This window comes from Sodiomyces alkalinus (genome assembly GCF_003711515.1).
Source record: "Sodiomyces alkalinus F11 unplaced genomic scaffold SODALscaffold_18, whole genome shotgun sequence".
NCBI lineage: Eukaryota > Fungi > Ascomycota > Sordariomycetes > Glomerellales > Plectosphaerellaceae > Sodiomyces > Sodiomyces alkalinus.
Genome location: NW_021167096.1, coordinates 195617 through 221783, shown reverse-complemented (window position 1 = coordinate 221783; position 26167 = coordinate 195617). Strand labels below are relative to the sequence as shown.

General features: G+C 41.6%; 2 protein-coding genes across 2 annotated transcripts; both read right to left on the bottom strand.

Annotated features, from left to right (window-relative positions):
* Positions 1–3415: 3415 nt before the first annotated feature.
* On the bottom strand, positions 3416–3868 carry SODALDRAFT_286278 (ankyrin; the record flags this gene model as incomplete). The annotated part of the gene is made up of 1 exon (XM_028608523.1): positions 3416–3868. A coding segment is annotated over one exon (453 nt), but the record flags the coding sequence as incomplete, so codon positions are not given.
* A 19291-nt stretch (positions 3869–23159) lies between these two features.
* On the bottom strand, positions 23160–25533 carry SODALDRAFT_382405 (hypothetical protein; the record flags this gene model as incomplete). The annotated part of the gene is made up of 4 exons (XM_028615231.1): positions 23160–23394; positions 23713–23825; positions 25232–25321; positions 25462–25533. The coding sequence occupies 4 exons, from the start codon at positions 25531–25533 to the stop codon at positions 23160–23162; spliced, it is 510 nt and encodes a 169-aa protein (XP_028462413.1).
* Positions 25534–26167: the final 634 nt, after the last annotated feature.

Here is a 26167-nt window from a genome sequence, read left to right as displayed (position 1 = left end):
GCAGTTCCTGTTCCTGCTGTTACGACGGTGTCTGACACAATGTCCAGGCAATCGGGCAGTTCTGATCCCCCCCTGGCCTGTCAAGGGGTGTCCTGGCCTCACCGCCGCAGGCTGGCTCTCATTTCCTTAGCAAAACCTGCCGTGTTAACATTTCCAGTCTCGATATCTGAAAAGGTCAGTCGGATTATATAGCTCGGGGCCGCGGCGTGCCACGCACCATTTACATTCCTACTATGATAACGGTACTAAGAGTGAACTTCCGTCTATAACGGTTAAACAAATCCTCCAGGGAAGGCCCTAATTAGTCTAAGATCAAGACCCAATGGAGGGCGTGTCGTCCAAAGGAGTAGACGCGGGGAATGCCCTCTAGCAACTCATTAGCCCTGGACGATTATGCATTTGGTACTCTAGACTTATACTATATCTGTCGAGAAGGTTATACGCTTAGTGCTTATTTTTAAGCAAAGGGTCGTTCCTAGATAGCTCCTAGGGCATCGTGAGCGTGAGTCTTTCAATTTTGTGGATGCATGGTCACTCACGAATTCAATCGCCACTTGTCTGCGGTCGGACTGCCTGAAGCCTTTGAAGACAACTCCGAAGGTCCCACGGCCAACCTGCTCAGTACACCTCTGAGTCTGTCTCAAGATAACTGCTAATAAAGGTGCTCGAGTTGCCATATAGCATCGTGGCGCAATCTGAAGAGGTGAAACGAAGTTCTGCTTGACGTATTGTCGAGTGAGCACTCCAATGATAGTCTAGGTCGTAGGGAGAGTCTATACAAGCTAGCAAAAAGCCAAACAAAGGACATTATAAGACCTAGACCGAGGGTAGAAAGGAGAAACAAGCAAAGAGTCTAGGAAAGCCTTGTCGCTGCCCTTTAGGAATCAGTTAGAGAGCCCGACTAGAGGGTGTACCTAATAATATCAGACAGTAGTAGGAGTCCATGCACGGGCTGGGTCAGACAAAAGCCGAGAAAGATAGCCAATACACGGAAAAGAGCCTTTGGTTCAGGCTCTCGAAGAACGAAGCGAAACTCTTCCTAAGCCGAAGTAGGAGGACGGCCCGAGCCAAAAGGAGTAGGCAGGCGGGTAACCATTATAACAGATATTAGCGAGCTAGAGTGGAGATAAGCGATAGAAAAGAGTAAAGGGGCACTTATTACCCGGAACTTAATCAGAACTGCCTTTTCTAGTTAACTTATCCGGACCTAGAGTAACGGAACTTTTAGCATATACTATACGCTGTCCCTATAAACTATTCTGCTTATGGATTTACAGTGCATTTTCCAGAACAGAACTTCACGTGCAGCGCACAGGCGGGCCTCTAGTCTGCTTAAACCTAGTAATATAACGGTAAGAAAGTGGCTAGTTAGCAGCTAATTTTAATATTTATAAGAGTATTATCCTAATAGAGTATCTTCTCCTATACTAGAGATAGCTTTCGGCGGTAGTAAACAGAACCGACCTATAATAGCTATAACTCTCGCTTATCCTTCCCTATTCTCCCTTATAAATAAGAGTATTATACTAACATAGAATAATAATTCGTCGATATTATTATTCTTATAGCTTTTAGGAGGGGCGAATTAGCTTAACGCGAAGGCTTAGCTTAGTACGCCTTATATTATTAATAATCTGGTATCAGAAAATAATATAAAGTCCGAGACTTACGTACCTTAAAACTATAATCGCGCCCGGAGCCAGAATTATTTAGAGGGGGAAGTTAATTAAGAAGCCGAGCCAGCGCTTTACAAAGTAGCGGAGGATAAGGCTATATATAACCTATAAATCCTATACTTTTAGATAAAGACGGAGGGATAGAAAGGGGAGAGGGAGAGGTAGAATTTATTAGGGAGGAGAGAATATATAAGGAGCATATTAGCGGGTTTCCCCCCGTTTATATAAGGTCTCTAGATCTTCCGAATTCGTGAGATAAGTCTATTAAGATATTCGCTAACTTACTATATAGATCTATAGGTTAATAAATAAGTAAGAAAAAGAACACGACGGTATTAGGAACGGCCTAAAGTTTAGTATAATATACTCTTTACCCTTACACCTATCCCTCCAGATATTCTATTCCCTCTCCCGGTCTAGGCCCCTCTCCTTTCTCAATATTCTGATCTCCCCCGCTATAAGCCCCTTATAATCACTATAATTCCACTCCGTAATATCTTCGGTGTAAGTAACGCTCTTATTCTATTCGGCGGCGCTGAAGGAAGGCGATAGGAGCAGCTTAAACGTTATTCTTATCCTCCTTCTTAGGCTAATAAAGATATACGCAAGACGGGACGGGTTAAGGAGTTTACCGGCGCCGACTAAAGTTACCGCCGTTAAGGAGACCTACGCGGCGCCCTCCGCGGTGAGTTTAATATCTATAATACCCGTATAGCGGCCCGACTTAGCCTAAGTCGTTTCTCCTAATTATAAGGAGTTTATTATCGAAAAGCACGGTATATAGAAGATAAACGTAATATTACTATTCTTCTAAGCTTAATTAAATATAGAACTTACTATAACGTATAAGGAATACACGCGGCGTTAGGGCGTCTTAGTCGGATATAATACTAGGTATACTATACCTATAGGATAGTGGAGGATAGGAGGAAACCTTTAAGGTAATAACGCGCGATATCTAGTATAGAGATTTATATACGCTAGTGCGTGTTGATTATAAAAGCGGGGTAGTAGGGGATACTATACCTAAGGGAGGGCCAGGAAAGTAAGCAAGGTTAAAGCGGTAAGGGGTGGTGGAAAGCGAGGGAAGTAATATAGAGGCTAATATAAGGGGTTCGCGGGGAGCTAAAATATATATATAAAGGTAGGGCCACTCTAGGTAGGGCTAAGCCTACCCTACTCTTTACCTCGGACTCCCCAACTTATAAGTATTAATAGTAACCAAAGATAATTAGTTAATATATTATTTATTAATAAACTAGGGCGACGATAAAGAAAGTAAACGCGATATTATAAAGAATACTCGGAGGAATCGGTAAAGCTTAGCTTATAATAGTAGGGCGGGGCGGGAAAGGTATAAGTAGGTGCTATTTAGTAATAACTAAGGTAATAAGACTCGGAGTATTACCGCTACTAAATACTATCCATACTTAGTATAACTGCCCCGCTAGCTCCTCGCTAAATAACGGCTCCGTAGAGAAGTGGCGTAGCAGCCCGGATTAGGCGTTACCGTCTACCGGCTAGGAGGCGGCGGTCTCCTATTTAGCCGTGGAAATAGAGGATAAGATCTCCTCGAACGCGTGGTCTAGCCTCTCGTCGTAGTCTGTCCGCTGCCGTAGGATCTCGCGGCCAGCGGTAAAGCCGTACCTTTCTGGGTTAAGAGACAGCTTTAGCGGCAGAGACGATACGATAATCGACATCGTCTTTACGTCCGCGTGCTCGGCTATCACGGCCAGCACCTAGGGCCCTTCTACGTGGGCGGTAGTGACATGCTCGACTAATAGCTCTAGTATCGCGTGGCTGTTATGGATAATAGCTAGCGTGAGCGGAGTCCGTCCGTTGTGCGCCACGTCCTCTAAGCTGGCGCCCGATTCAAGCAATATACGCGTATAGTCGATGTTCTGAGTGATAACTGCTATATACAACGCCGGGTAGCCCTCTGGATTGCACGCGTTGATTTCAGCCCTATAGTGGAGGAGTAGCTTGACTATCTCGGCCCGGCCGCTAAAGCTAGCCGCCTTTAGCGGGCTGCTGCGGAATAGACCCTCCGGCACTTTGGGGTTAGGGTCCGCGCCGGCTTCGAGGAGGATACGGACGGCTCTGTTATCGTGACTATCGACTACGTATAGGATCGTGCTATAGCCACTACGATCTATAGAGTCCACGCTAGAGCTATATTTTATCAGAAGCCTTATATCGCTTAGCTATACTCGGGCTATAGCCTAATCGAGCGCGGTACGGCCCTGGGCGTCCGTGGTATAGACGGTGTTCGGGTTCTCCTCGAGCACGGCTACGAGCGAATAAAAGGATAGGCTAAAGACGATTTAGTAAAGCAGAGGAAATTACTACTCCTTAATCCAGTCCTTACCCTGGCTGGATCTAATACACCCGAGAGTCTTACACTCCGTATTACTATATTTCCCGCGGAATCTAAAATCAAATACGTGCTCGTATAACCTAAAGTGGGGTGGTTCGTTATTTAGCCTTTACTAACGTAATTAGCGCTACTAAGTATTAATTCTACACTTACTCGTTATCCACGGGTACCCTATTATCGACTAAAAACTGGATAGTGATATACTAGTATATCCCACTATAGAGCGCCCACTAAATCCTTAGCGTTATTCCATAGCTTATTTAAGTAAGAGTAGTGAAACCTACTCTTATTAAGCTAAACCCTCGAGAATTGCTCACGTCCTAAGGAGATGCTAGTCCTCGGCTAAACAGGTCCTTTAGGCCGTCGATATTCCCCTTTAAGGTAAACATAATCGACTTAGCCGTGTCCGGAACCCTCCGCTACGTTATGAGCTAGAGCTAGGGTCTTTGTCTATAATATCTTTGCTGGAGTAGATCCTAGGAAATTAAAGATTGTTCTGGTTGGACGAATTTATGTTTTCGCTTATTAAACTATATCGACTCGTTAGCTCGAATAGGCGTTATTAGATTTAGGATAGAGAGGGTTATAGGAATTGCAAAGGTTAACGGTTCGGATATCCGAGCCGTATACGCCGGACTAGAAGTAGCAGGGAGACTATTTATAGCGATAGCCCCGGGGTCGACTAATCGGCTACTACTAGCGGCAGATAGCGATAGTGGCCGGAATAAATACAAGAGGTAGTCGTGGGAATCGCTAGTAGAAATAGTAATAGGATAAACACCCTGCGGCGCTATTATGCATTAACGCGCGACCAGACTTATGCCGTACTCTTCTGGTTAGTAGATACTTTGCTCCTTAGCGGGGGAGAGGGTGGGCGAGAACGATAGTTCGGCTAGTTTAGAGTTAAATAGCTAAGTATACGCTATCGTATAGGATAGAGGAGTCCGGTAAGGCTACGACGTATCACGGGCTAAAAAGGTAGACTCTAGTGAATTTAGCTAGGTAGCCTGGTTTAGGGGAACTAGTGTCTAACAAGTTATCTTTATCGGAGCAGATAGTCTTAGCGCTTAAGTATATCCGTTAGTGTATCCCTATAAGGCTATTCACGAGGCAGTTCTACTTATTATTTTACGCTATTCTGGGTAAGGTTATTCCGACTCGGATATTTCGTCGGCAGAGTTACTAATAGGTAAGATAGCACTAAGGGGGGTCCTGATATTATAGTATAAGTATCTAGAGGTTATAATCGGGCGGGTTTACGGTAGGTAAGAGCTTAGAAGGGACTAACCCCTGATCTTAGTAACTATTAGCTTACCCTTCTTTCGGCTAATAGCGCTTAGTAATCTCGATAAGTCGTAGAATAAGCTCGGGGCGCTCTTTAGATACGTATACCTATATAAATTCTGTAATCGGTTAACGATAGATAATAGCAAAATTACAGGTAAGCTAATACCTAAGCTTAAGAGCACGAGAAGGTCCGGTTTTGCTTAAAGGTATTTATAGTAGCTAAGCCAGCTATTTATATTAAGCGGGCAGCCTTTATTTAGGCGATTAATCCTTTCCTTCATTAATAACTTTACTACGTGCTACTCTAGGCTTCCTATCCTGGTTTTACTATAACCCCGGGAGATACTAATCACGGTACCTAGGCGAAGTCCCTAATAGTGGCTAGAATATAGTAATTCGGCCGTACGGAGCACTATTTACTTCTTAACTTCGGGGCGTCTCGGACTAAAAACAGTAGGCTTATTAATAAATATATCTAGGTCTTCTCGGGCGTCGGCTTTATGTAACTCCGTATCGAGTTTTCGAGTTACTTTAAGGCGTCGGCGTTTACGTGTTCCGGAGTCTCCTATTTTACAGGGTTAGCGAGAAGGAATAGGGGTATAGATAGACACGAGGCTAGAGCGTAGACGCAGGAGAGAAACGGTGGAGCAGAGATAACAGGCAAAATCGAGGGGCAGCGACGGGAAAAATCAAGGAGAGGCAGCAGCGGCAGGAAAAATCGAGGGGAGGCAGCAGCGGCAGGAAAAAACATAGGGGCAGATACACAACAACCGGTATAAGGGCCTCTATTACATCTCGCGGTAGATACTTATTGATTCTCTATAGTTATACCCGTACCGGTATACTAGGAGGTGCTTAAAAGAACGCTATAACCCCTATAATCTATAATACTTCCTCCACCCCCTGTCGGAACCAATATTAAAGCTTTGGACTTGGAGATCCAGCGAACTATATGCTTATTTCCCGTCTATAAGTCTTTGACATGCCTGCTTTCCGACCTTTGGTCATGGATCACGATAGAAAATAGAAGCTATTAGTTACTCGTATATGAGTCAGGATAATAACCCCCTTAAAATACATATCACAGCAATATATTAGGAAGTTAATAGCGCTAATATATACTAAACGGCCAGATTAGGAAATTATTCTACTCGCCCTCCTTATATTCACTATACCTGGTTACTTAGCTACTTCGACTCAAGATCGCCACTAATATAGGAAGGGCGAGCAAGAAAATTTCCTTATTTAGCTATCCCGCGTTAAGACCTGTGAGAAATCCTATGGTTAACTCTTATCTTAGCGCGTATCTCTTACTATAAGAAATCGCTATAGTCACCGCTCTTCTTAGTGTATCTCTCTTACTGCAGAGTATCCGTTATAGAGAGTCGGCTGCCCTCCCGCGTAGCTACGAGTATCTCTCCTTCTTATAAAAGTCCTTCTCTGTGCTCCGGTGGCGTTCCCAGACTCTGTATTTATGCCTTAACGTACGGTCGAAGTCTTATGAACGACTCTTAGTAGTAGACGTATAACTCGAAGCACTCTACGTCTGCTTCGAGTATTAGTAGTCGGATATAAGAAGTAAGCCGAAGAGAGGTATATATTATAAAGTATCGTAAAAAGCCAAGCTAACTATTAAAACCCTTTCTCTATCGGTATACTAGATACGGGCACTGATATTATATTTAATCTTCGCCTTTGTCCCCGTTATCCTCGTTAAAGTCGTCGTATTCGTTATCGTAATAGGAAATCTAGTTTGCTAGTCCTCTAAATACGGGTAAATATGCTTTAGCTTCTATTAGTCGAGTAATAAGCTAGTGTTTTTTAAGCTTTACCTTAGCCGCCTATACTTACTTAATTAGTCGACTATTAAGTATAAGAATAGCCTTCCTCTAAAGGAGCCTATAACCGATAGCTAGACCGATTTATATACTAATACCGGTAACTAGAGTATTATCCTATCTTAGTTCTACTAAGAATTAATTAGTCCCTGTAAGCTACCGTTTACCTTTACTATGTTATTATATAGTATATATATCTACCCTCCCTCGTGCTATACCTTCTAATTAGAGTTCTTTAGGAGGTTAGTACCTTTTAGACGGAGTAAGTTAGACTAGACACGATATGCTTAGTTCGTAACAGGCTTATACTAGTTTCTATAAGATAGCCTAACCTTAGCCTGCTAATAGTATTTTTCAGAAGGTATAAGAATAACCCTCCGTCTCTTATCATAGCTTCCAAGGATTTATAACTCGGAGTACGGCTATAAGAGGCCTAGTCTATTCACGTTATAGTTCTGCTAAAGCTATCTTATTCCTTTTATATTATTATTATAAGACTTTCGGATATCCTCCCCCGCCGCCCCCTAACTACTAACCTATCAAACAGCCTAAGGCTGCCTACTAATATATAATAAGTCTCGTACTACTTTTTTAACCCACTATTATCCACGGTTTATATAAGATACTTAAGCCAAAGTCTCTATTACTACGAAGTTAATAGTCTAGTAAGATTAACTGTAGACCTAGAGAGCTTAGGGCTAGAGACTAGAATAAAGAATATTAGTGGGAATCGTTTAAAAGCAGCTACTATATCTTAATCACTATTCTTATACGTGCCGAGGGTCCTTTAAAACGAGGGAGAGAATTATAAGAACTAGTATTATTTATAAGGGAAGAAATTATCCCCTATAAAAGCCTAAAAGTCGATGCTAAAATCCTATTTATCGGTTTCCTAAGCAGCTTTATACTATATATATGAATCCGAGTAACTCTGTAGCGAGTAGGGAGTGAAACCTTGCCTATAGCCTGTGTGTATAATTAGCCTCGGAGAATAGAAAGGGCCGCCGAATAACGAGTTCTCTAGAGAGAGTTCTACTCCGGTATTATACGAATTCGTATCTATAAGTAGGGGAGAATTAGATATTAATCCCGATATATAGTTAGACGTCGCTCCGGAGCCTCCGGTGAGGTTATAACTGTAAATAGAAGCTAGAGTATTATCGCCTCTTTAAGAATAGACCTAAGGACTAGCTAAAATATTCTCCGCTAGGAGTTCCCTAGCACGTTTAGATAATAATCTCTGCTTCTTTATTAACTATGCCTCGCCCGAGTTAAACTTAGCTTTTCTTTTAGTAGCCGTATAAAATAAGTCCGCTATCTAAGATACTACTTATTCCGTTTCTCGTGGCTATAGGTTTGGTAATAAGCGTCGGGTGTCTACGGATTACCTAGATATGATAAAGCTTAGAGTGACTGAATTCGGTATATTAGGGAGGGTCGAGCTAGACGGATAGCCGTTATTATAACTAAGATACGAGATCTCTGAGTATTAGCGATAAATACCTTAGTGGTAGTAGAGGTTCCCTGGAGCCGCGATAATCCTGCTTTAGTAGTCCTTCTTAGTACTTTAAATCTTCGTGGGGGTTTATCTAATCCGTGTTAAGTTAACTTACCGTTCCTTAATATATGACCGACGAAGTATATTCTTCCCTTAAACGTATTTCGGAGCAGTATCGTAATATAGATAAATAAAGGATAAAATCTCCGCGCAGTCTTGGCCATGGCCCTTAGGACAGTTATAAAGCTTAAATGAAAGCAGCTCCTAGAGGCGATGTCCACGACTCTTATAATAGAGCTAGGTAATTTAGGTATCTCTATTACGGTGAAGCTAGAACTGGTCGAATTAAGCTAGTGCCCCTGTTTATAAGAGTTCTATAACGTCTTATATTCCGTGGAGTATCGAAGGGTAAAACTGCGATAGTGATATCTATATATCCTATACCTTATATAAAGGACTTTATAGAAGATCTTTTATCACCTTACTAAATACACTTACATAAAATATCCGTTATATAGAGTGTAGGATATACGCCCTTTCGGAGATAACAGATCAGCTTTCTTAGTTAGTGGTAATGGCTTATTTATGTAAGGGCGCGCCGCGAGCACTATATTTATGAAGTCGGATATACTACGCGTGTTCTAAGATTCCCTGAATCACTCTTTTATTACTCTGTATAGGTAGTACTAAGGCTATTATAAAATAGAAACAAGGGGTTATACAAGGGTGTTATCGTCAGTTGCTAATCCTAGTTCGAATAGAGAATCTTGCGTATAACCAGAGCGAGGATAGAATAAAGGCTTAACTCTCTAACCAGTTACTAATAAGCCTGCCCCTCCCTCTTTAGCCTTACCCCCGGGCCTGACTATCTGGGTCCTATTACGTGCTATTATAATACCTAAGGCCAAAATTAGCTAATAAGGATTTTCCTAAATTATAATCTCTGCAGATAAGAGTAAGCCTTAAATCTAACCCTCTAACTCCTAATATATTAACTCGGAGTCTTAGATACCACCGGAGGAATATAAATAGCTTATAAGGAATATTTCTCCTCCGTCGTCGTAGTCCGTAGATAGAACCTTAGCTAAAGGGTGCCCGTAGTCTACCGGTTAACCCTAGCAGGTTATAGGCGGACTTCTAGGCTCGGTATATACCTAATATATTACGCCTCTACGCTATCCGAATCTTAATATATCTAGCGAGATAGATATAGAGTATACTCTTATTATACCCCTAGTGCCGTCTTTAGTTCGAGTAACTAGTGGATAACTATCTATTAACCCTTACACTCCTCGTATCTATAGTAGACGAACCTAGAGCCTAGTCTCTGGTTAATGCACCGCGGCCCGTGGCCTCCTGGCCCCTGTGCTCCACTTATAACGTACCTACCTAAACACACGGAATTCTCGTAATCTAAGCAAGGTGTATATACGAGGGTGGGAGGGTGGGAGGAAAGGCGGGAAGAAAGAGGGGGGTAGGGGTTATCCAGGAATCAAGGACTCATCACTCAGGAGCTCCCAGTAAGAGGGGCGTGAACACGCCCTCCAGCGAGGGTGCCTGTCCTTGCTTCGGGACAGACATTCACCTCGGAGCATCAAAGTCAATATTCACCACTAAGACTATCTCAGCTTTATATAGATCTCTATTACTTAAAAGTTCTATATATAGTCTTGCGGTGGCCTGTTTCCCCTGGTTGCACAGCCTTTTTACGTATTATTTGCTATCCACTTTAGTTACCTTACTGCCTACCTGGACAGGCTACACTCACCGGTAACTCGCGAATATAAATCCGCAGATCGAGAAACACTATATTATCGACGTATCCGTTACGAATACGGCCGTGGTGATCTTTTAATGCGTTTACTGCTGGGCGAAACTCCGCGGTAAGTTATATATACCGGAGTCACCGGACCGCGCTCAGACCTAGAGCCTTATCTTCTTGGGCTGCGGCTTAGGATTTATTAGGCTCTTATTTATAAGTCTGTTTCTCCTCGCGAAGTAAAGCGAGCATAGAGTCCTTGCACTTATTATAGTAGATGTTTGGTCGACTATCTCCGTGGTATCGATCTGCTCTACCCTGGTATATATTAATTTTATACTTCTAAGAAGATAAGATTATCTAATATTTTTATAGATTATCGGTATTCTCTTTACTAGAAGGCGTGCGTGGCCAAGAGAGTATAACTCGTCGTCCTTCTTTTGGATATGTCTGGTCCTCTAATCTGCATTCCTGGCAGTAGGGATCTTTCTGCTGGCTGAGCATAGACTCAGCGTTCTATGGGCCACTCCGCTTATATCCTATCTGCACTATATATTCCTAGTAATCGAAGACTTAAGGCTTGGTCTTGGCAATAAGGCCGCTTTGCCGTGGCTGGTTTGGCTTAAGCCTGTTACCGGTATCTATGCATCTATGTTAACTATCGGCCTTATCTGGGTACTATACCCAGTAGCAGGTCAATATATAACCTGTATAGTAATTATTTTCGTTAAAGAGTTCCTAGACTGGCTAGCTAATAATGACGACGAAGATGACTTAGTATATTATGATGCCTTACGGCCTTGGTTCTTCTTAGCGTTCGCTTACGTTTTAAGGATCACCCCTGGTAGGAGCGGAATCCCTCCTCATTAAGTAACGACTATTAACTCAGCTGTAGCTAAGGTTCTCCCTGTCTGTCGACTCCACCAGGGACGGATAGTGCTTTTGAAGAAGGCGTGTTCTTGTTTTAGCAGTCCGTCTAAGGTGTCTGGTGTCCTTAGTGCCTATATATAGATAAGAAGTAATAAAACATCATCGTCCTCTAGCCTTGTTTGCTATGCATGGAGTTTATAGTGTAGTAGTAGTATTATTAATGTCTTAATATCTCCGAGAAGAGTAATAGGCGCCTAAAGTAGCCGTTCTGATTTACTAGCAATATCATAAAGTTCGCCCACCGTACAAAAAGACCAAAACATAAATAAACGCAGCTTTGAGGTACGAGAGCGAGAAAGGAGCGTGTCTGGATATTATAAAGATAAATTCTTAGATACGCTTTCCTGCTCTGTCTATTATTCTATTCTATCCCAGGTTCTTTTTGCTCTATGATTCATAATGCACCCGTAGCACCCTTTTACTTTCAGGTACTTCAAAGTCTTTATTTAGACTAATAGAGAGAAACCACCTAGCATAGAATATTTTATCCGGCCTAACGGTGCTATTTTCTCTAATGCTATAGAGCATCTTAAGGTGTTGCAAGAACTCGGTCTCTAACCCCTGCTAGCGGACCGGGCTACTATAAAACGCCCTAGCTACAGAAATTATATTATTCAAGATTAGATACGTTCTGATAGGGTATTATACGTACACTAATATTACTCTCTTATAAGCCGCTAAGCTAATAAATATCATCAGCTTTATTATAAACGAAGATTAGCGGCTATACGTATACCTTAATCCCTATCCTCTTAGTCCTAGAGAGCTTTATATAGCGACGGCATAGGTTCCTTATCCTTATAAGGTGGTAAAGGTTATACTAAGATCGCGGGATAAACCTGATAGTTCTCGATGGCTGCCTTTGTTTTGGTTTTTTGAATAAGAGTTAGCAGTCTATAGGATCGGCGGGCGGGTTATCAAGGTGCAATTCATCCATAGTCCGGGAAAATATATATAATTCGAGCTAGATAACCAAAGTACGATAAATTCGATAACGATTTAGGGGGAGATGCATATCTTAGCACCGGATAGGTATTATAGGCAAGTTATTTAATATATAATGTTAGGCGGTAAAGATATACAGGAGGAGGATAGAAGCTTATTAGCGAGAAATGCAAAAGAAATACAGATATGCTGTCCTCGTAGGATATTAACCTCTAGAGTCTCTAGTTCGTAGGATTTATACTCGCCTGCGTTAGGTTATTCAAAGGGATTAAGAGCGGAGATACTGATTTAACGATAGTCGTGATAGTTAATTACTACCTTAATATATAATAGTGGTGAGATAAGAGTGCTAGAGGGTATAGGTACTTAAGAAACCAGGCTATCTATTATGGATGTTATTATACCGATACCTACCGGAGTGCTATAATATCCTTAGCTAATTATATTCGTTAAGATACGCGCTAATATAAGGTAGGTACTTAATCCTGGCAGAGGTATAGTATAGTGCCGTTAATGGGGAAGGGGAGGGACGGGGATAGTGGCTATTAGTCCGTTTATTCGTCCGTTATAACGAGATCTCGATATATAGAAGCTTCGTAATATTAAATAGTGAAACTTGCCTGTGACTTATGAAAATAAATATAGACTGAATCAGGTCGAACCAGTAGTTAGACGAATATCTAACCGTCTTGCTATTACGGCTTAATATATGTCCTAATATATACACTGGAGCAAGACTCGATATACGGATATTCCCTAAGGAGTTAAGGACTCTTCCTCCACTACGTTTCATTATTATAATTATAACTTAACAAACCTACTCAGAAAACCTAAGCCACCTACGGATTCTTAACACCTTAAAATAATCGAGCCTGGGGGTGATAGCCCGATAGCGCTTACTATCATATAGCCATTAATAGCTATAGCGCTCGTGTTTATTATAATCCGAGTAAGTACGCGGAAGTTCATCGTTAATAAAATCGGTATAAACGACTATGCCTACGTGGTATTAGGAGTAAGCACCTTCCCCGATAAACGTCCCGGAGAGTCTAGCAGTCTAGCAGTCTATATCTTCGTAAACTAACGCAGTATTTATTTATTCCCTAGATCTTCCTCCTACTTTACGTAACCTTTATCCAAAAGTCGTTACACTATAGCTTCGGTCTGTCTATCGATGAAATCTTAGCGAAGGGAATAATATAAGATATAACAGACGCTATATACTGGGAGATAATAGGCCAGACGTTCGCCGTTATTAGTATAGCCGTCTCGAAAGTATCTCTTAGTATCCTGCTACTGCCTATAGTCGTGATACTCTGGTAAAAGGTTGTAATCTGTCTAGTTATAGGTCTGTTAATATTGATCTTAATCCTGACGGCAATTGTGTTCTGGGTGTAATATCAGCCCGTCGAGGCTACTTATACTCCTATTCTACGAGCCACGGCTACTTATAATATTGAGATTACTCCTTTCGCCATTATACTAGGGGGTAGGTTCTATCGCTATAATCTAAGACTCGAACGATGTATAAAGCTAAAGTATCTCGTAGTTTCCTGTATTTTTACAGATTTCTTCTTCGCGTTATTCCCGTTTATATTTATTTAGAATCTTAATATTCCGAAGAGGGAGAAGGTTATTATTATAAGCAGTATGAGTTTAGGAGTTATATAAGGATCTCCCTTAGTCTTATTTCCCACTATACTATTACTAATATATACTATAGTGCAGGAGTAGTCGGTATTATACGTACCTACGAGGTAGCCTACGGCTTTACCGAGAACAATATAAGTAAGGTTCCTACTCTGTATACTTCGCTATAAAGCGTATGCACTAATAATACTATTTAATAGAGGATATAGTAGCGCTGATTATCTAGTCTGCCGTCGAGCTAGCGGTAATAATCGTTTGTATCGGAATCCTAGTTCTACGACCCTCCTATCGCCGTGTCCTCCGAGGTTCTAATAGCTCCGAGAGCCTTTACCAGAGTCAAAGAAAAGTCGGAGATATTAGTAATAATAACATTACCAACAGCACCGGGCAGCGTTAATAGTTCAGAGAGAGCGATAAATGTATTTTAAATATCCTATTAACTAATAATAGTATCGAGTTAAGCACCTAGGACCTAGAGACCGGCGCTGAATAGTACGACTTAGCGGATAGCGTCCACCTCTTTTTCTTTTATTTCTTATCTTTATTACCCCTTATTTCTTTATTTCCCTTTATGAGTCTAGACAGAAATTCCGACTAGAGTTAATTATAAAAAAAATCAAGTATATATACGATGCCTTCGCTCTAATATAATCACCAGGAAGGTCTTTTAGTAATAACTTTATATCGTGATTATTAAGCTATGTGGTCTAATACTATAACTAACCGAGATAGGATACTCTAAGTACTTACCTTAGGTAGCGAGGCAAAATTCTTTATTCGAGCTCTAAGTCTAATATTACTCCTGAGTCCCCGAATAAATAAACGGATATAAAGTCTTTTTCCTTCTCGTATTATATATTTTATAGTCGCCGGTGCTGTTTTCGGTATACGTTAGTCTAGAATCTTGAACTGCCCTAGAATAAACGTTCTCTTAATAATATCCTAGGGGTATAGGAAAGACCACTCACACGCCCCCCCCGCGTAAGCCTGCAGGTAATACTAGGTAAGAAAAACAAAGCTATACGGGGTTATATACTAATATATACAGCTTATAGCAATGTATAGCGTATTAGTGGGCGCTATAAAGCCGTTATTAGCTAGAGCTTCTAAACGATATCGCATTGAAATAGTATAGACATAGAAACGGCGCTATTAAGAAACGGGTATACGTACCTGGAAATAAGAGATAGATAGGTGACTTCGTACGCTATCTAGGGTTTTATCTCTGGGGTGATATCTATTCCTCGCCGGGTATACTTCTAAGCCGTATACTTCCACCACTCTATATACCAGGCCACTTTTATCTCCTAAATATAAAAGGCCTATAGGCACTGACTCTAAAATATTTTCCTTTTCTCTTATAGTAACTAATTCTACGTATAACTATATCACGTAGTCTTTTATACCTTTCTATTTTATTTCTAAGATCCCTTCTATCCTATACTAAATCATAGCAGAGACACACCCAGTGCCTATATAGTGCAAGGTCGTCTTGCTTTATATCAGAGACGTACGTGGTCATACTTTTATCGACGACTTCAGCCATATCTTTATCGATAATAACCATAATTTTCACCACGTCTTCGTCCACCCTATACCGGAAGCCGTCTAATTCCGTATAGGACTTAAAGTAACAGAATCCGTGGCACCGCAGATAGAGGAGATTACCGTGGATAATATTATATACACTATATAAGTATAACGCGTTAATAATTCTAACTCAGAAGAAAGACTAGAGCTTATATATTCTAGTAACCCTATCGCTAACCACTTTTAGCGATTTACTCCCTATGCCTGGTTCTCTCCTTACCCCCCTATAGCTGGAGTCGCCTGCAAAGTGATTAGTTTCTTTAACACGAAGAAGCCGGCATAGGTGAAACTGGATAGTAGTGAACGCCTTAAATAGGAGTACATTTCTGACTCTACGGGGTATAGCCGTACGGTTACTCGGTTCACTCCTTCGGTAAAGGAGAAGACAATCAAGGTGTTATTTCATGCCGACGATGGAACACCTGTTCAAACCACTGTCCCGTGTTTTGTTTCGTCAGGACCAGCCTAGATAGTAAATTCTAGTATACTCTCTATCTTCGTCTTCAATAATCTAAGAAAACTAAAGGATACCTAGCGTATTTATTTTCGCTAAATAATGGATATAAGACGTCTATAATATAACTTACGATGGCCTATATATAGGGCAGAGTGCCCCTAAGCCTTACGGTAAAAGAGTGGGTATCCTAAGGTCTTAAGCTTCCCGTATAAATAGGTAAGGAGCGCTTTAGGGTGGTCGAAGCGTTTATAATAGTCGGCGAAGTCGCTATGTTTCGTGCGTAGTATATACGGCTAGTAGCTCCCCAGTATAATAAGTGCTAGGGGGAAGAGTAGTGAGTTCTAAGAATTTCGGTACCCGTCAGGACTACTCGTTCCTCGTAGTTAGTCAGGGAAGGTAGAACTAACAGAAAAAACAGAACTAACGGTACCTCACCCTAATACGTAAAAACGCGTTTTCCTATAGTAAACGCCCTCCTTTTATATTACGATATTATTATAATAACTCAATTAATTCCATCAATCCTTTAATTACCTTAAAGAGCGAAAGCAGGCGTGTATTATACATTATTTTTTAGTTATACTACGATACGTTATTACCGGCCAGTCCTAAGGACCTTTTTCTCTATATATTACCAGCAGTTATAGTAGCAGATCTAAGTGGTTATATTTTCCATAATATATTACGTCCGCTCTTAAAGGTAGTCTCTTTAGATTCCTCGGGTCGAATACTATACAAATATCAAGTAATTCTTCCCGTCAAAGCTAATTCTACGACCCAGCAGTCAAGATAATTCGTGCGTTATTACAGTGGCAGACTTATAAGTCCACGATCATATACCTCACACACATCCAGGCCTCGTTAACGCCCAGTATCAAATACAATAACAACAACCTCTTTACAATTATATAATAGGAATCTATAGTATAATCAGTACGATTAAGATACTACTCTGTAATAATATTTATACTACTAGACGTGGTGGTGCTGGAAATCCTTAAGAAGAAGGGGACGAGAATGCTTTTATGTATATACTTATATCTCTATAAGTAAAAAAGTATAGATAGGTACTTCAAAGTACTTAGTATCTTTGGTTCCTACTTTTTAATTTAGTTCCACCTTTCCTGACTGACTACGAGGCACGAGTAGTCCTAACGGGTAGTCCTAATCTATACGGTATACCTTTACTCTCCCGTATACCTACCCGGGTACGAATATACCTTTAACATAATTAAACAGGAGTTAGAGTGTACGTATAAACTGCAGGACGCATACTAATTTAGCGTCGAAATCAGAATACACGCTAGTTTAGCGCCGGGAAGGGTAAGGATTATTAGGAATTTTATAAGGGGAATGGATATTCCGACTACGGTATTTGGCTATTCCGATTAGGGCACCCATGATGATAGCCGACGCCACCTAACACGCCCCGACATGCCTCCACTACGTACCTTACCTTATACTATCACTACAGGTAGGGCTGCAGTCAATTAAACGAGAGACGATATCGTTAATTAAATAAGCGACGATATTAATTACGCGTTACGCTATAAGCGTCTTATTATTATCAGAATATTTTCGCTAGGTTATCTAGTCTCCTACTCTTCTACACGCCCGTGTTCTCCTTTCGTTTTATATCTCTTTTTGCTTTTAGCTATATATTCTAGAGGACGAGTTTAATCGCACGAATAGTTAAGCCGTTAGGTTTCTGCCTCGTGGTATATATACACTTTCTCTTCTTCGATATCGAATTAGACTACCGCCCTCGCCTTCGTTCTCCTATCCTTACCGATCCTGTTATTCTTTATTATATATTGACTATTTATACGTAGCTTTTTACCCCTCCTGGAAGGAGGATTTCCCTTTTATATCTCAAGCATTAATATCACTATTATTTCTTCTATCCTGATACTATAGGGCGCTATCCGGGGAGCTAGCGATTCTATCTAGCTAGGCCGGAAGATATATTTACTCTTTATTTCCCTTCGTTTTATCTATTTCAAAAGACCTCTTTTCAATACATCCTACCTACCGACACCAACCCGACTAGGGGTGTTAAGATTCCTCCGCCCACTACTACTTCTACACTTCCGAGATATTAAGTCGTTCTATTCACCGAAGAAGAGGAAGAGCTGCCTCCCTATAGCACTAATAGGAACCTTAGCATAGAAAATAGGAGACTGCTAGGCGCCTAGTTATCGTCGAAGTCGAACTCGCTATAAACGTGGTTCTCTTCTAGTCCTCCTAAGGATAAGAGAGATAGACGAAGCTATATTATATTCTCTCTCTAGTAAGCCAGGTAAGCTGCCCCGATAGTTTTAGCGAGGTCTGCAATAAAACGATCCTTACGGCTTATCTCGCGACGAAACCCCGCGTTATCTTACCGTAGCGAAGCGAGCTACCGGTGCAGATCTTTAATCTCTGCTTATAAGATCTACAGCTCACCGGGAGTAAGGGTATAAGGACCGGATAGGTGCTATCTCTTTCGCCCGTCCGACTTTAGCTTAACTTAGCACGAAAGCGGTAGGAGCGGTTTATCGTGTATATTAATAGGGTAGTTAGTTCGAAGCGATAGTAAGTTGGTTCGAAGCGATAGTAAGTAATTTTATAGCGGTTACCGGTTAATATAGCAGGCGGGGTCTTTTTAAAAGTAATATAGGTTAAGGTTCTTTTATATAGTCAGAAATAGGATACAGGTATTACGGTAATAGTCGGGACTATCGGGTTACGGGGAACTGAATTCTGATTTATCGTTATAGTTTATGGAAATTATTACGTATATACTAAGTTTATCACGTGCCACACGAATTAGCTTAGTTCCTTTCTTAGCCCGACCGCTGCATCGAAAGCGATGTGTGTAAAGAATCGGTCCAGTCCCTTCTTAATCTTGTCAATGGCATCCACCACTTGTGTCTGCTCTTGCCGTATCTAACGCCCTTCACTCTGTAGCGTGCTAAGGGTGCCCTTCACTCTATAGCATGCTAAGGGTCAGGTCGATTTAAGCTAGCGAGTGTTAGAGCTATGACATCCCAAGCTCTATACGATCCAGTTTCTCGTAAATCGAGGAGCTTACAGAGAGGCCTTAGCAAGAGACACTTTAGCAGCTTAAATAGTATATACCTTATTCCTTATTACGATGGCTATAGGTTGATATACACTATCGGATTCTCGAATTTAAGCGTTTCGGGGAGCGGCGCGAAATTAACGGCTGTATTTTCGCCCTGCTTCTCGTTCGCGATAAAGGAGTTCTAACTTTCTGGAATAAAGCCTAGAGTCGTGTCGGACGAGAAGTTAGATAAGGTAGTATTATCTGGTAGGACCTTAGGGTCTAGAGGCGGCTATTCTTAGAGGCTCGGAAAGGAAGCGAAATCTAGTGCTTTAATGCTCGGAATAAGTTTGCTAGGAGTAAGGGGCTCGGTTAAGTCGAAGTTAAGACCCTCCTATATATCGATAGCCCCTATTATCGAGTCTATCGCTTTAGAATTACCGATAATAATACTTACTTTTAGAGGTAAGGATATTAATAATAAACTAAGATAGCTTTAACTTTATTATTATAAGAAATAGTCCTATTTTACTAGGAGTTTCTCTCCTTTTATGATTTCCTCCCGGGTCTTATCTACCCTACGATCTAACCCTCTATTATATTAGCGCCGAGGAGAGCAGGAACCGGGTTCTTATTTCTTAATTCTCGCTATGATTAAGTTCGTCTATATAAGCTAGCCCACTAAATATCTATTTACCTATATTAACTAAATTATACCAGCTCTCTAAGTCTCTTATTATATACCGTACCTAATTTCTGCTACTATGAAGTTTCTTTTTCTTCTTAGTATTCTTTTTATCTACGGGCTGTGCTTTGGCGGCCACTGCACGATATACCTCTTGTCCCCCGAACTGAATCTCCTAGCAGGGAGTTCGTCTATTACTTTTATATACGCCTCGCTACTTAGCGCCACGTTATATTAATAGCTAACGTTGATAGGGTTTATCCTTCGGTCTAACGCTGCTTAGCAGCTATTATTTTTAGCGATACTGTATTTCTGCCTATTACCTATGCTTTCGAGGCGGCTAATTACCCTAGGTAATAAGTGGTAACTTTCTAGATCCCCGCTAGCGTTCCCTCTAGCGATGTATACATTATATAATAGGCTATACCCGAGTCTTATAAAGGTATCGTTCTAATCTATAAAAGGCAATATACAGGTAAATCACCGGCGTGTAGTCGCGTGACGATTTCTAGAGGTTACAGCAGTTTATCCTTACCGCTTCAGAATACCGGGCGCCTTACCTGCGTTTCCCCTATTCTATACCCTAGTAATACGCTTAGTACTATAAGCCAAAGCTCCCCGATAATATCCCTCTTAAGTCTTACTATATTTACGTCTCTATTAACCTTATGAGATAAGTCGGTGTTTACTATAATCCACGGGAGTAGGAGCCCTAGGCGCTTTAGGGCCTCGGCCTTCCTTATCAGCACGCACGTTTCTTCTACTATAGTTAATATAGTTACGGGATCGGGAACACCTTGCCCGAATACTTAACAGGATATATTCGGTTAACGACGGAAGGTTCTCCGGGCTTCTATATACGGTCTTAAGGAGATAATATTATTAATCTTTCCCTGTATACCGCATACGGCCTGAATCTTATTAATTCATAGATAAAATATAGTTAGTCTTTAGTCTTAGATTATTATAATATACGGACTTTCTTTAACTCTGATAGGCTTAGTCTATAGCAGCTTATACTTTGAAACTGCTTGATATAGAACGTTAAGGTAGAGTCTTGTGTATACGCCTGTTAGTGATTAAACTGAATATTAATGTATAAAGGATTCCGGTGACTCGTGATCTAGTCTAGCTTACGAATACTAAGAACCCGTTAATAATATAGCTAATACCGAAGTATAGGGGATTTAGTTTTAGCTCTACGAAGTACTAGCGAGCCGATAACTAGACTAGACTATATACCCTGACCCCTTAGGTTATATCGTTATATTTATTCTACCTAGGAACTTAGAAGAAAATCTTCCGTGTATTTAATATAAAGATATCTAAAAAGATATATATAATTATTATTCTTAAGTCCCACTACTCGTACCCTGGCTTTATATATCACGTAAAGATATCTTTAGTCTATTAGTGAAGAATATTCTAGGGTAAATAGAATTATATAAACGTACTATCCTAAGTTACTTCTCTCCTTACTTTATACAGAAAATAATAGCTATAAGTGCGCTTACTTTAGCCTCTAGCTTTTCGAGCCGAGAATACTATTCGTGAAATATACTATATACCTTTTTATACTCGCGGTATACTTTTTCGTACTCGCGGTAATAGTAAGTAATATAGTCGAGATATTACTCGGTAGGCGGAGTATACCATTTATCTAAGGACGGATTAACTATTAGATATAAGAGATATTAAGATTAGATAATAGTAGAAGATACGATAGGTCTTTAGTATCTTAAGCTTAGAATATAAGCTAAAGGTTAAACGAGAGATTATAACGTATATAACTAGGTTATAGAGGTATTATACTAAGGTATATACATAGGTACCTCTTAGGTACCTACTATATAGTACGGAATATATACGGTGTTATAGCCCCCTATCACCTACGTCTAATCTATAGGAATAACCCGTCCTGATAGTTTAGTTCTACTTAAGTTAACTAATATAAGCGCTTAATAAAGTAGAGAAGCGGGGAAACACTACCTAGGTACCACTTATTCCGGTACGAGTCTAACTAAGCTGCTAAAAAGTAGGGGCGGGGCACGAGTACGTGTATAACGGAGCTCCCCAGAGTACCTTATATCGTACCTGATTAGGCAGGTACCTAGGTATCCTAATATAGACTAATAAAGTACCTAGGTATATAGCCACTTATTCCCTAGTCCTGGCACTTCGAACCTTAAGGTACCTTAGCTTAGAAACTAATTCGTGTTACTGAGTTTAGAAAGCAGAAAGCGGAAAGCAGAAAGCGGAAAGCAGAAAGCGGAAAGCGGGAAGTTTAGTTATCGGCGTCCTTATTAATAGCATCGCTATCTATTACGGGTCGCAGACCCGTTATATAGACCAGGCATAAGGCACTGGTTAATCCCTTAAATACCGTGGCCATCACTCTAGTACCTACCCGGGAGGGGGGGGGAGGGGGTCCTAGACAGTGCTTGGACAGTGGACTTCTTACCCTTTATACTAGTACTGCTATGCCAGAGCCTACTTATTATGACCAGCAAGAAAATCACTGTCCAGGCACTGTCCCTGGCACCCCCCCTCCCGGGTAGGTATGTAGGCAGTCAGAGTAATACGTATTCTTTTGCCTTCGTGGCAGAGGGGTTTATGCTTTTGGTTGTGCGGCTTAGTAAGGTCACTGCTTTTCCACAACCCATTTACGGGCGGAGCCGTTACACTATCCTTACTGGCCTTAGCCTCCTTATGGCCGTCGCCGACTTGCCGCCCTTCGTAGTCTTGCCCTCTTCATAGATATCCTTGATTCCTTGGCCTCCTTACTCTCAGCATTATCCCAAGGTCTTAACGACCTTTTACTAATGTAACTGTCTGAATTGGTGTGGCTCCAGATCGTCAATACAACGTATGGACAAAACGGTTAATCCAGTCGTGACTCGTAACACATTACATAACCAAAACCGGACCTGCGATACTATAACCTTAAAAGAAGATAGAGATCGGTAGTCACTGCTCTAATCAGGGCAACGCAAGTTGAACTGGAAAGATACCCTGAACGTGACAAAAGATACCGCAAAAGAGCATGATGATTAATGGTCCTGACATGGCGGGCTATCCCACGGGTGTCTACTAATATACATGGGGGCTGGCCTAGCAGCCTTGTTATGGTTATGCGACCCTCCTGCGGCAACACGCCAAAACCGCATCTACGCTGTTACACTAAGAAGTGGAGAGCGTAGGTATACCGGCCAGAGTTCCAAGCCTACCAGTAGACTTTCTAACCGTACTAGCTTTAGTCAAAACTTACTTGGATGCATATGAATTATGGCCCTTTTTATTAGTCTCTCTTTTCGTGAACCCGGCTTTTATAAACGGCCTGTGGGGCGCTAGTTATATAGCCTCGCGGCTCGCCATTATCGTCAGGGATGGCCAAGCCAAAGTAATAGGCGATCTGACGCCATTAGTAAACGTCGGCAGCATAGATGTCGCTCCTAGCGGCGTACTCGGCAATCTTTAGCTGTATCTTATGGGGCATCCTGATTTCGCCGTCGTAAGGGATGGCCGCGGCAATATACATGCCAGCATAAGGGCGTACGTTGCTATTTTCACTAAGCGTGTCCGCGAAGTAGCGGTAGTGGATGCTCTGCGAGTCGGGGGGGTCGCGGCTGGCCATGATGGACAGATGTCTCATAGAGCTGAACTAGTGTTAGTAAATAGCCTCTACGATCTAGAGACAGCTAACTTATAAGGTCGGTCTAGATAGAGGACTGCTTAAGATAGTAAGACATCCGGGCGCCGTATCTGACTGGCCAGAACCCGTGTAGCCGCGTGAGGAGTCAAGACGTTCTGGCTCTAGGATCGTCACCATAAAAGAGAGATAAAAAGGTCAGGCCAGCTATGCCATAAGCAAAATAGTCAAAACTACGACCTTTAAAGAAGATGTAGAATTGTAGGTATTGATCTGGTCAGGGCACTCAGGGTAACCTAGATTGAACTGGAAAGATAACTCGAACGTAGCGAAAGAGGTGAGGGAAAAGGATGATGATTGATGATCAGGATTCAGGTCGAGGAGGGGATTGTCCACCGTAATATAGGCGTTGGTAGTGGAGCCACCACTGTGGTACTGCTGTGGTCATGTCACCTATGACTGCAGGTTTCAGCAACATACCAAGAACGTATCTAGGCGGTTATAGTTCCTGATAGGGGCGGTGGCTATGAGTCTTGGACGCGTTGTTATGATCCTGATTCCTGACTGGGCCGTGATATCGCCGTTTGGAACGTTTAGTTACGGGGACGTTTATAATAAATAGGGTATCCAGTGCTGTTTATTCAGACTATGGCATTACTGATAGTACCTGCCGCTAGCCGTTCCAGGTTTATGTATATCTGGATACTTCTACACACCATTAACGATATCTTCGCTCGTTTAATTAATCCCTAATAAGATCTAGATCGAACCGAGTTGCTTGCTTTTGTACCTCTATATATAAAATAGGTGTGCAAGTACGGATCGCCAGTATTTATCTAATAAGCGACCGAGATATAGGGCTAAGGCTCGAGCTAACGTGCTGACGCCGGTAGAGGTCTAGTACACGTACCGGGCCGAGTCAGGTGCAGACATATATTATGAAAACACAAGATCAACCTAGCACAATTACATAAGGAAGATTGTCCATTGTAGGAATCCGTTATGTCCTTCGAGGAGCCTATCCTAAACTGGGATTAGGCCCTGGTACTTATAGAGAGGTAGATCTACTAAGACGTTTGTTGTACCTGACCTTACAGCCTTGGAGAAGATTCACGCTTCCTGACTGACATTTCCACCCTAAGATAAACGGATAGTCCATATCTCCGCTATGCCGGACGAATACAGGTGTATATCGTAACCTTGAAACCTTTTAATATTAGGTAAAATCTAAGCACCGCCTCTGCACGTGGTATGCTATGGGTAATCGTTTAATTAAACGGCTATAAAGCTCTTTTATCCTGTAAAAAGTCCTGAAGCCGCGATTGTTTTATGTCATCGAGTGTGATCCTCGGAGACATATAAGAGTTGAGATCGCCCTCGAAGGACAATACCGGGGTCCTTGGTAGATCGCGTACCTGGCTTAAAAACAAGCCCTATTTCCCAAGCAAGGTGACACACTTTAGATGGATATTTCGCAAGCGCATATGTTCCCTAATAAAGCATAAGAGGTCTTCCTCTCTTGTCCATAGATATGCGAAGGAGACACTAAGAAATTGTGACTATCTTAAATCACTTAACACTAAATTTTGACCCATAGACCCTGTAAGAATAGGCGTTATAAGAGTAAGACTAAGAACGAGTTCTTAAAGATTAGGAAAGGCCGCTAGTAACTTCTCTGCCGTGAGTTTTTGGTTTCGGTCAACAGCCAAAGAACAGAGCCGTAATCGTGTAATAGAGCCATACTTGGATATAAAGGCATCGTCGACGTTAAGAGCCAGGACTCCTCGAATATTAAGCTCGGATATCTGAGGATGGTAGTTGAGGATAGATAGAATAGAAAATACAGCTTTCTCGACCTGGCCCTGAGATAATGGAAGGACTTGAAGTTGTAGTCGTAAGCGATTATACTGAGCATTGCTGAGCATGCCCTTGTCCTAGTGGTAGATATGGGATACTGTGATCCCGCGAAGCGTGGGAAAAGACTGTAAGACTTGGGAAAAAAGGCGCGAGTTTGACGCTATATCCCGTGCTGTCTCTTATCGGACGAATTGGCGATAGAGCTCGAAGGCCTTACTGGGTCGTTGCTTATGAAGTACAAGCGAGTGTGTGCTCCACTGTTCAGGTCCGATGACTGGCCAGGCGCCATGGTGAATTGTTAAGTGTTTAGTAGCAGCCAGCGATCCATATGGCGAAGATACTAACGGCCAGAGTTGAGCAAGGCAGTTTAAGGTATCAACGACGTGGATGGAGCGGACAAGGACAGGGAACCCTGCAACGGCGGCTCGACGGCTAGTAAGCCTGAAAGAGCGGATGTCTTCGGTAGTAGAAAGTTGGGAGGTAATTTCTGTGAGAATCTCTAATGGTAATTGTTCTATAATTAATGTAACTAGGATACTGACTGGTCTTGGATGTTTTGAGTCGATGCATATTCCCGCCCACGGAGATTGGAGTTATTAATGCTAACCTTTAAGAAAGGTGGCCTGTATCTCTAGCCTATGGGCGCAGGTTAAGAAACGGATATTAGATAATTAGATAACGGATACTAGAAAACGGACGCCAGAAAACGGACGCTAGAAAACGGATACCAGAAAACAGATACTAGAAAATGGACATCGGGAACCAGATATCGAAAACGGATACAGGAAACGGATTCCAGGAAGCATTAGGAAACAGGATATTAGGAATCTGATATCAGGAAACGCATAGTAGGAAGGTAGGATCCTAAAACTCTGGCCATAATTTCGAAGTATAAAATAAGCCTATCTTCACTAAATTCTGGT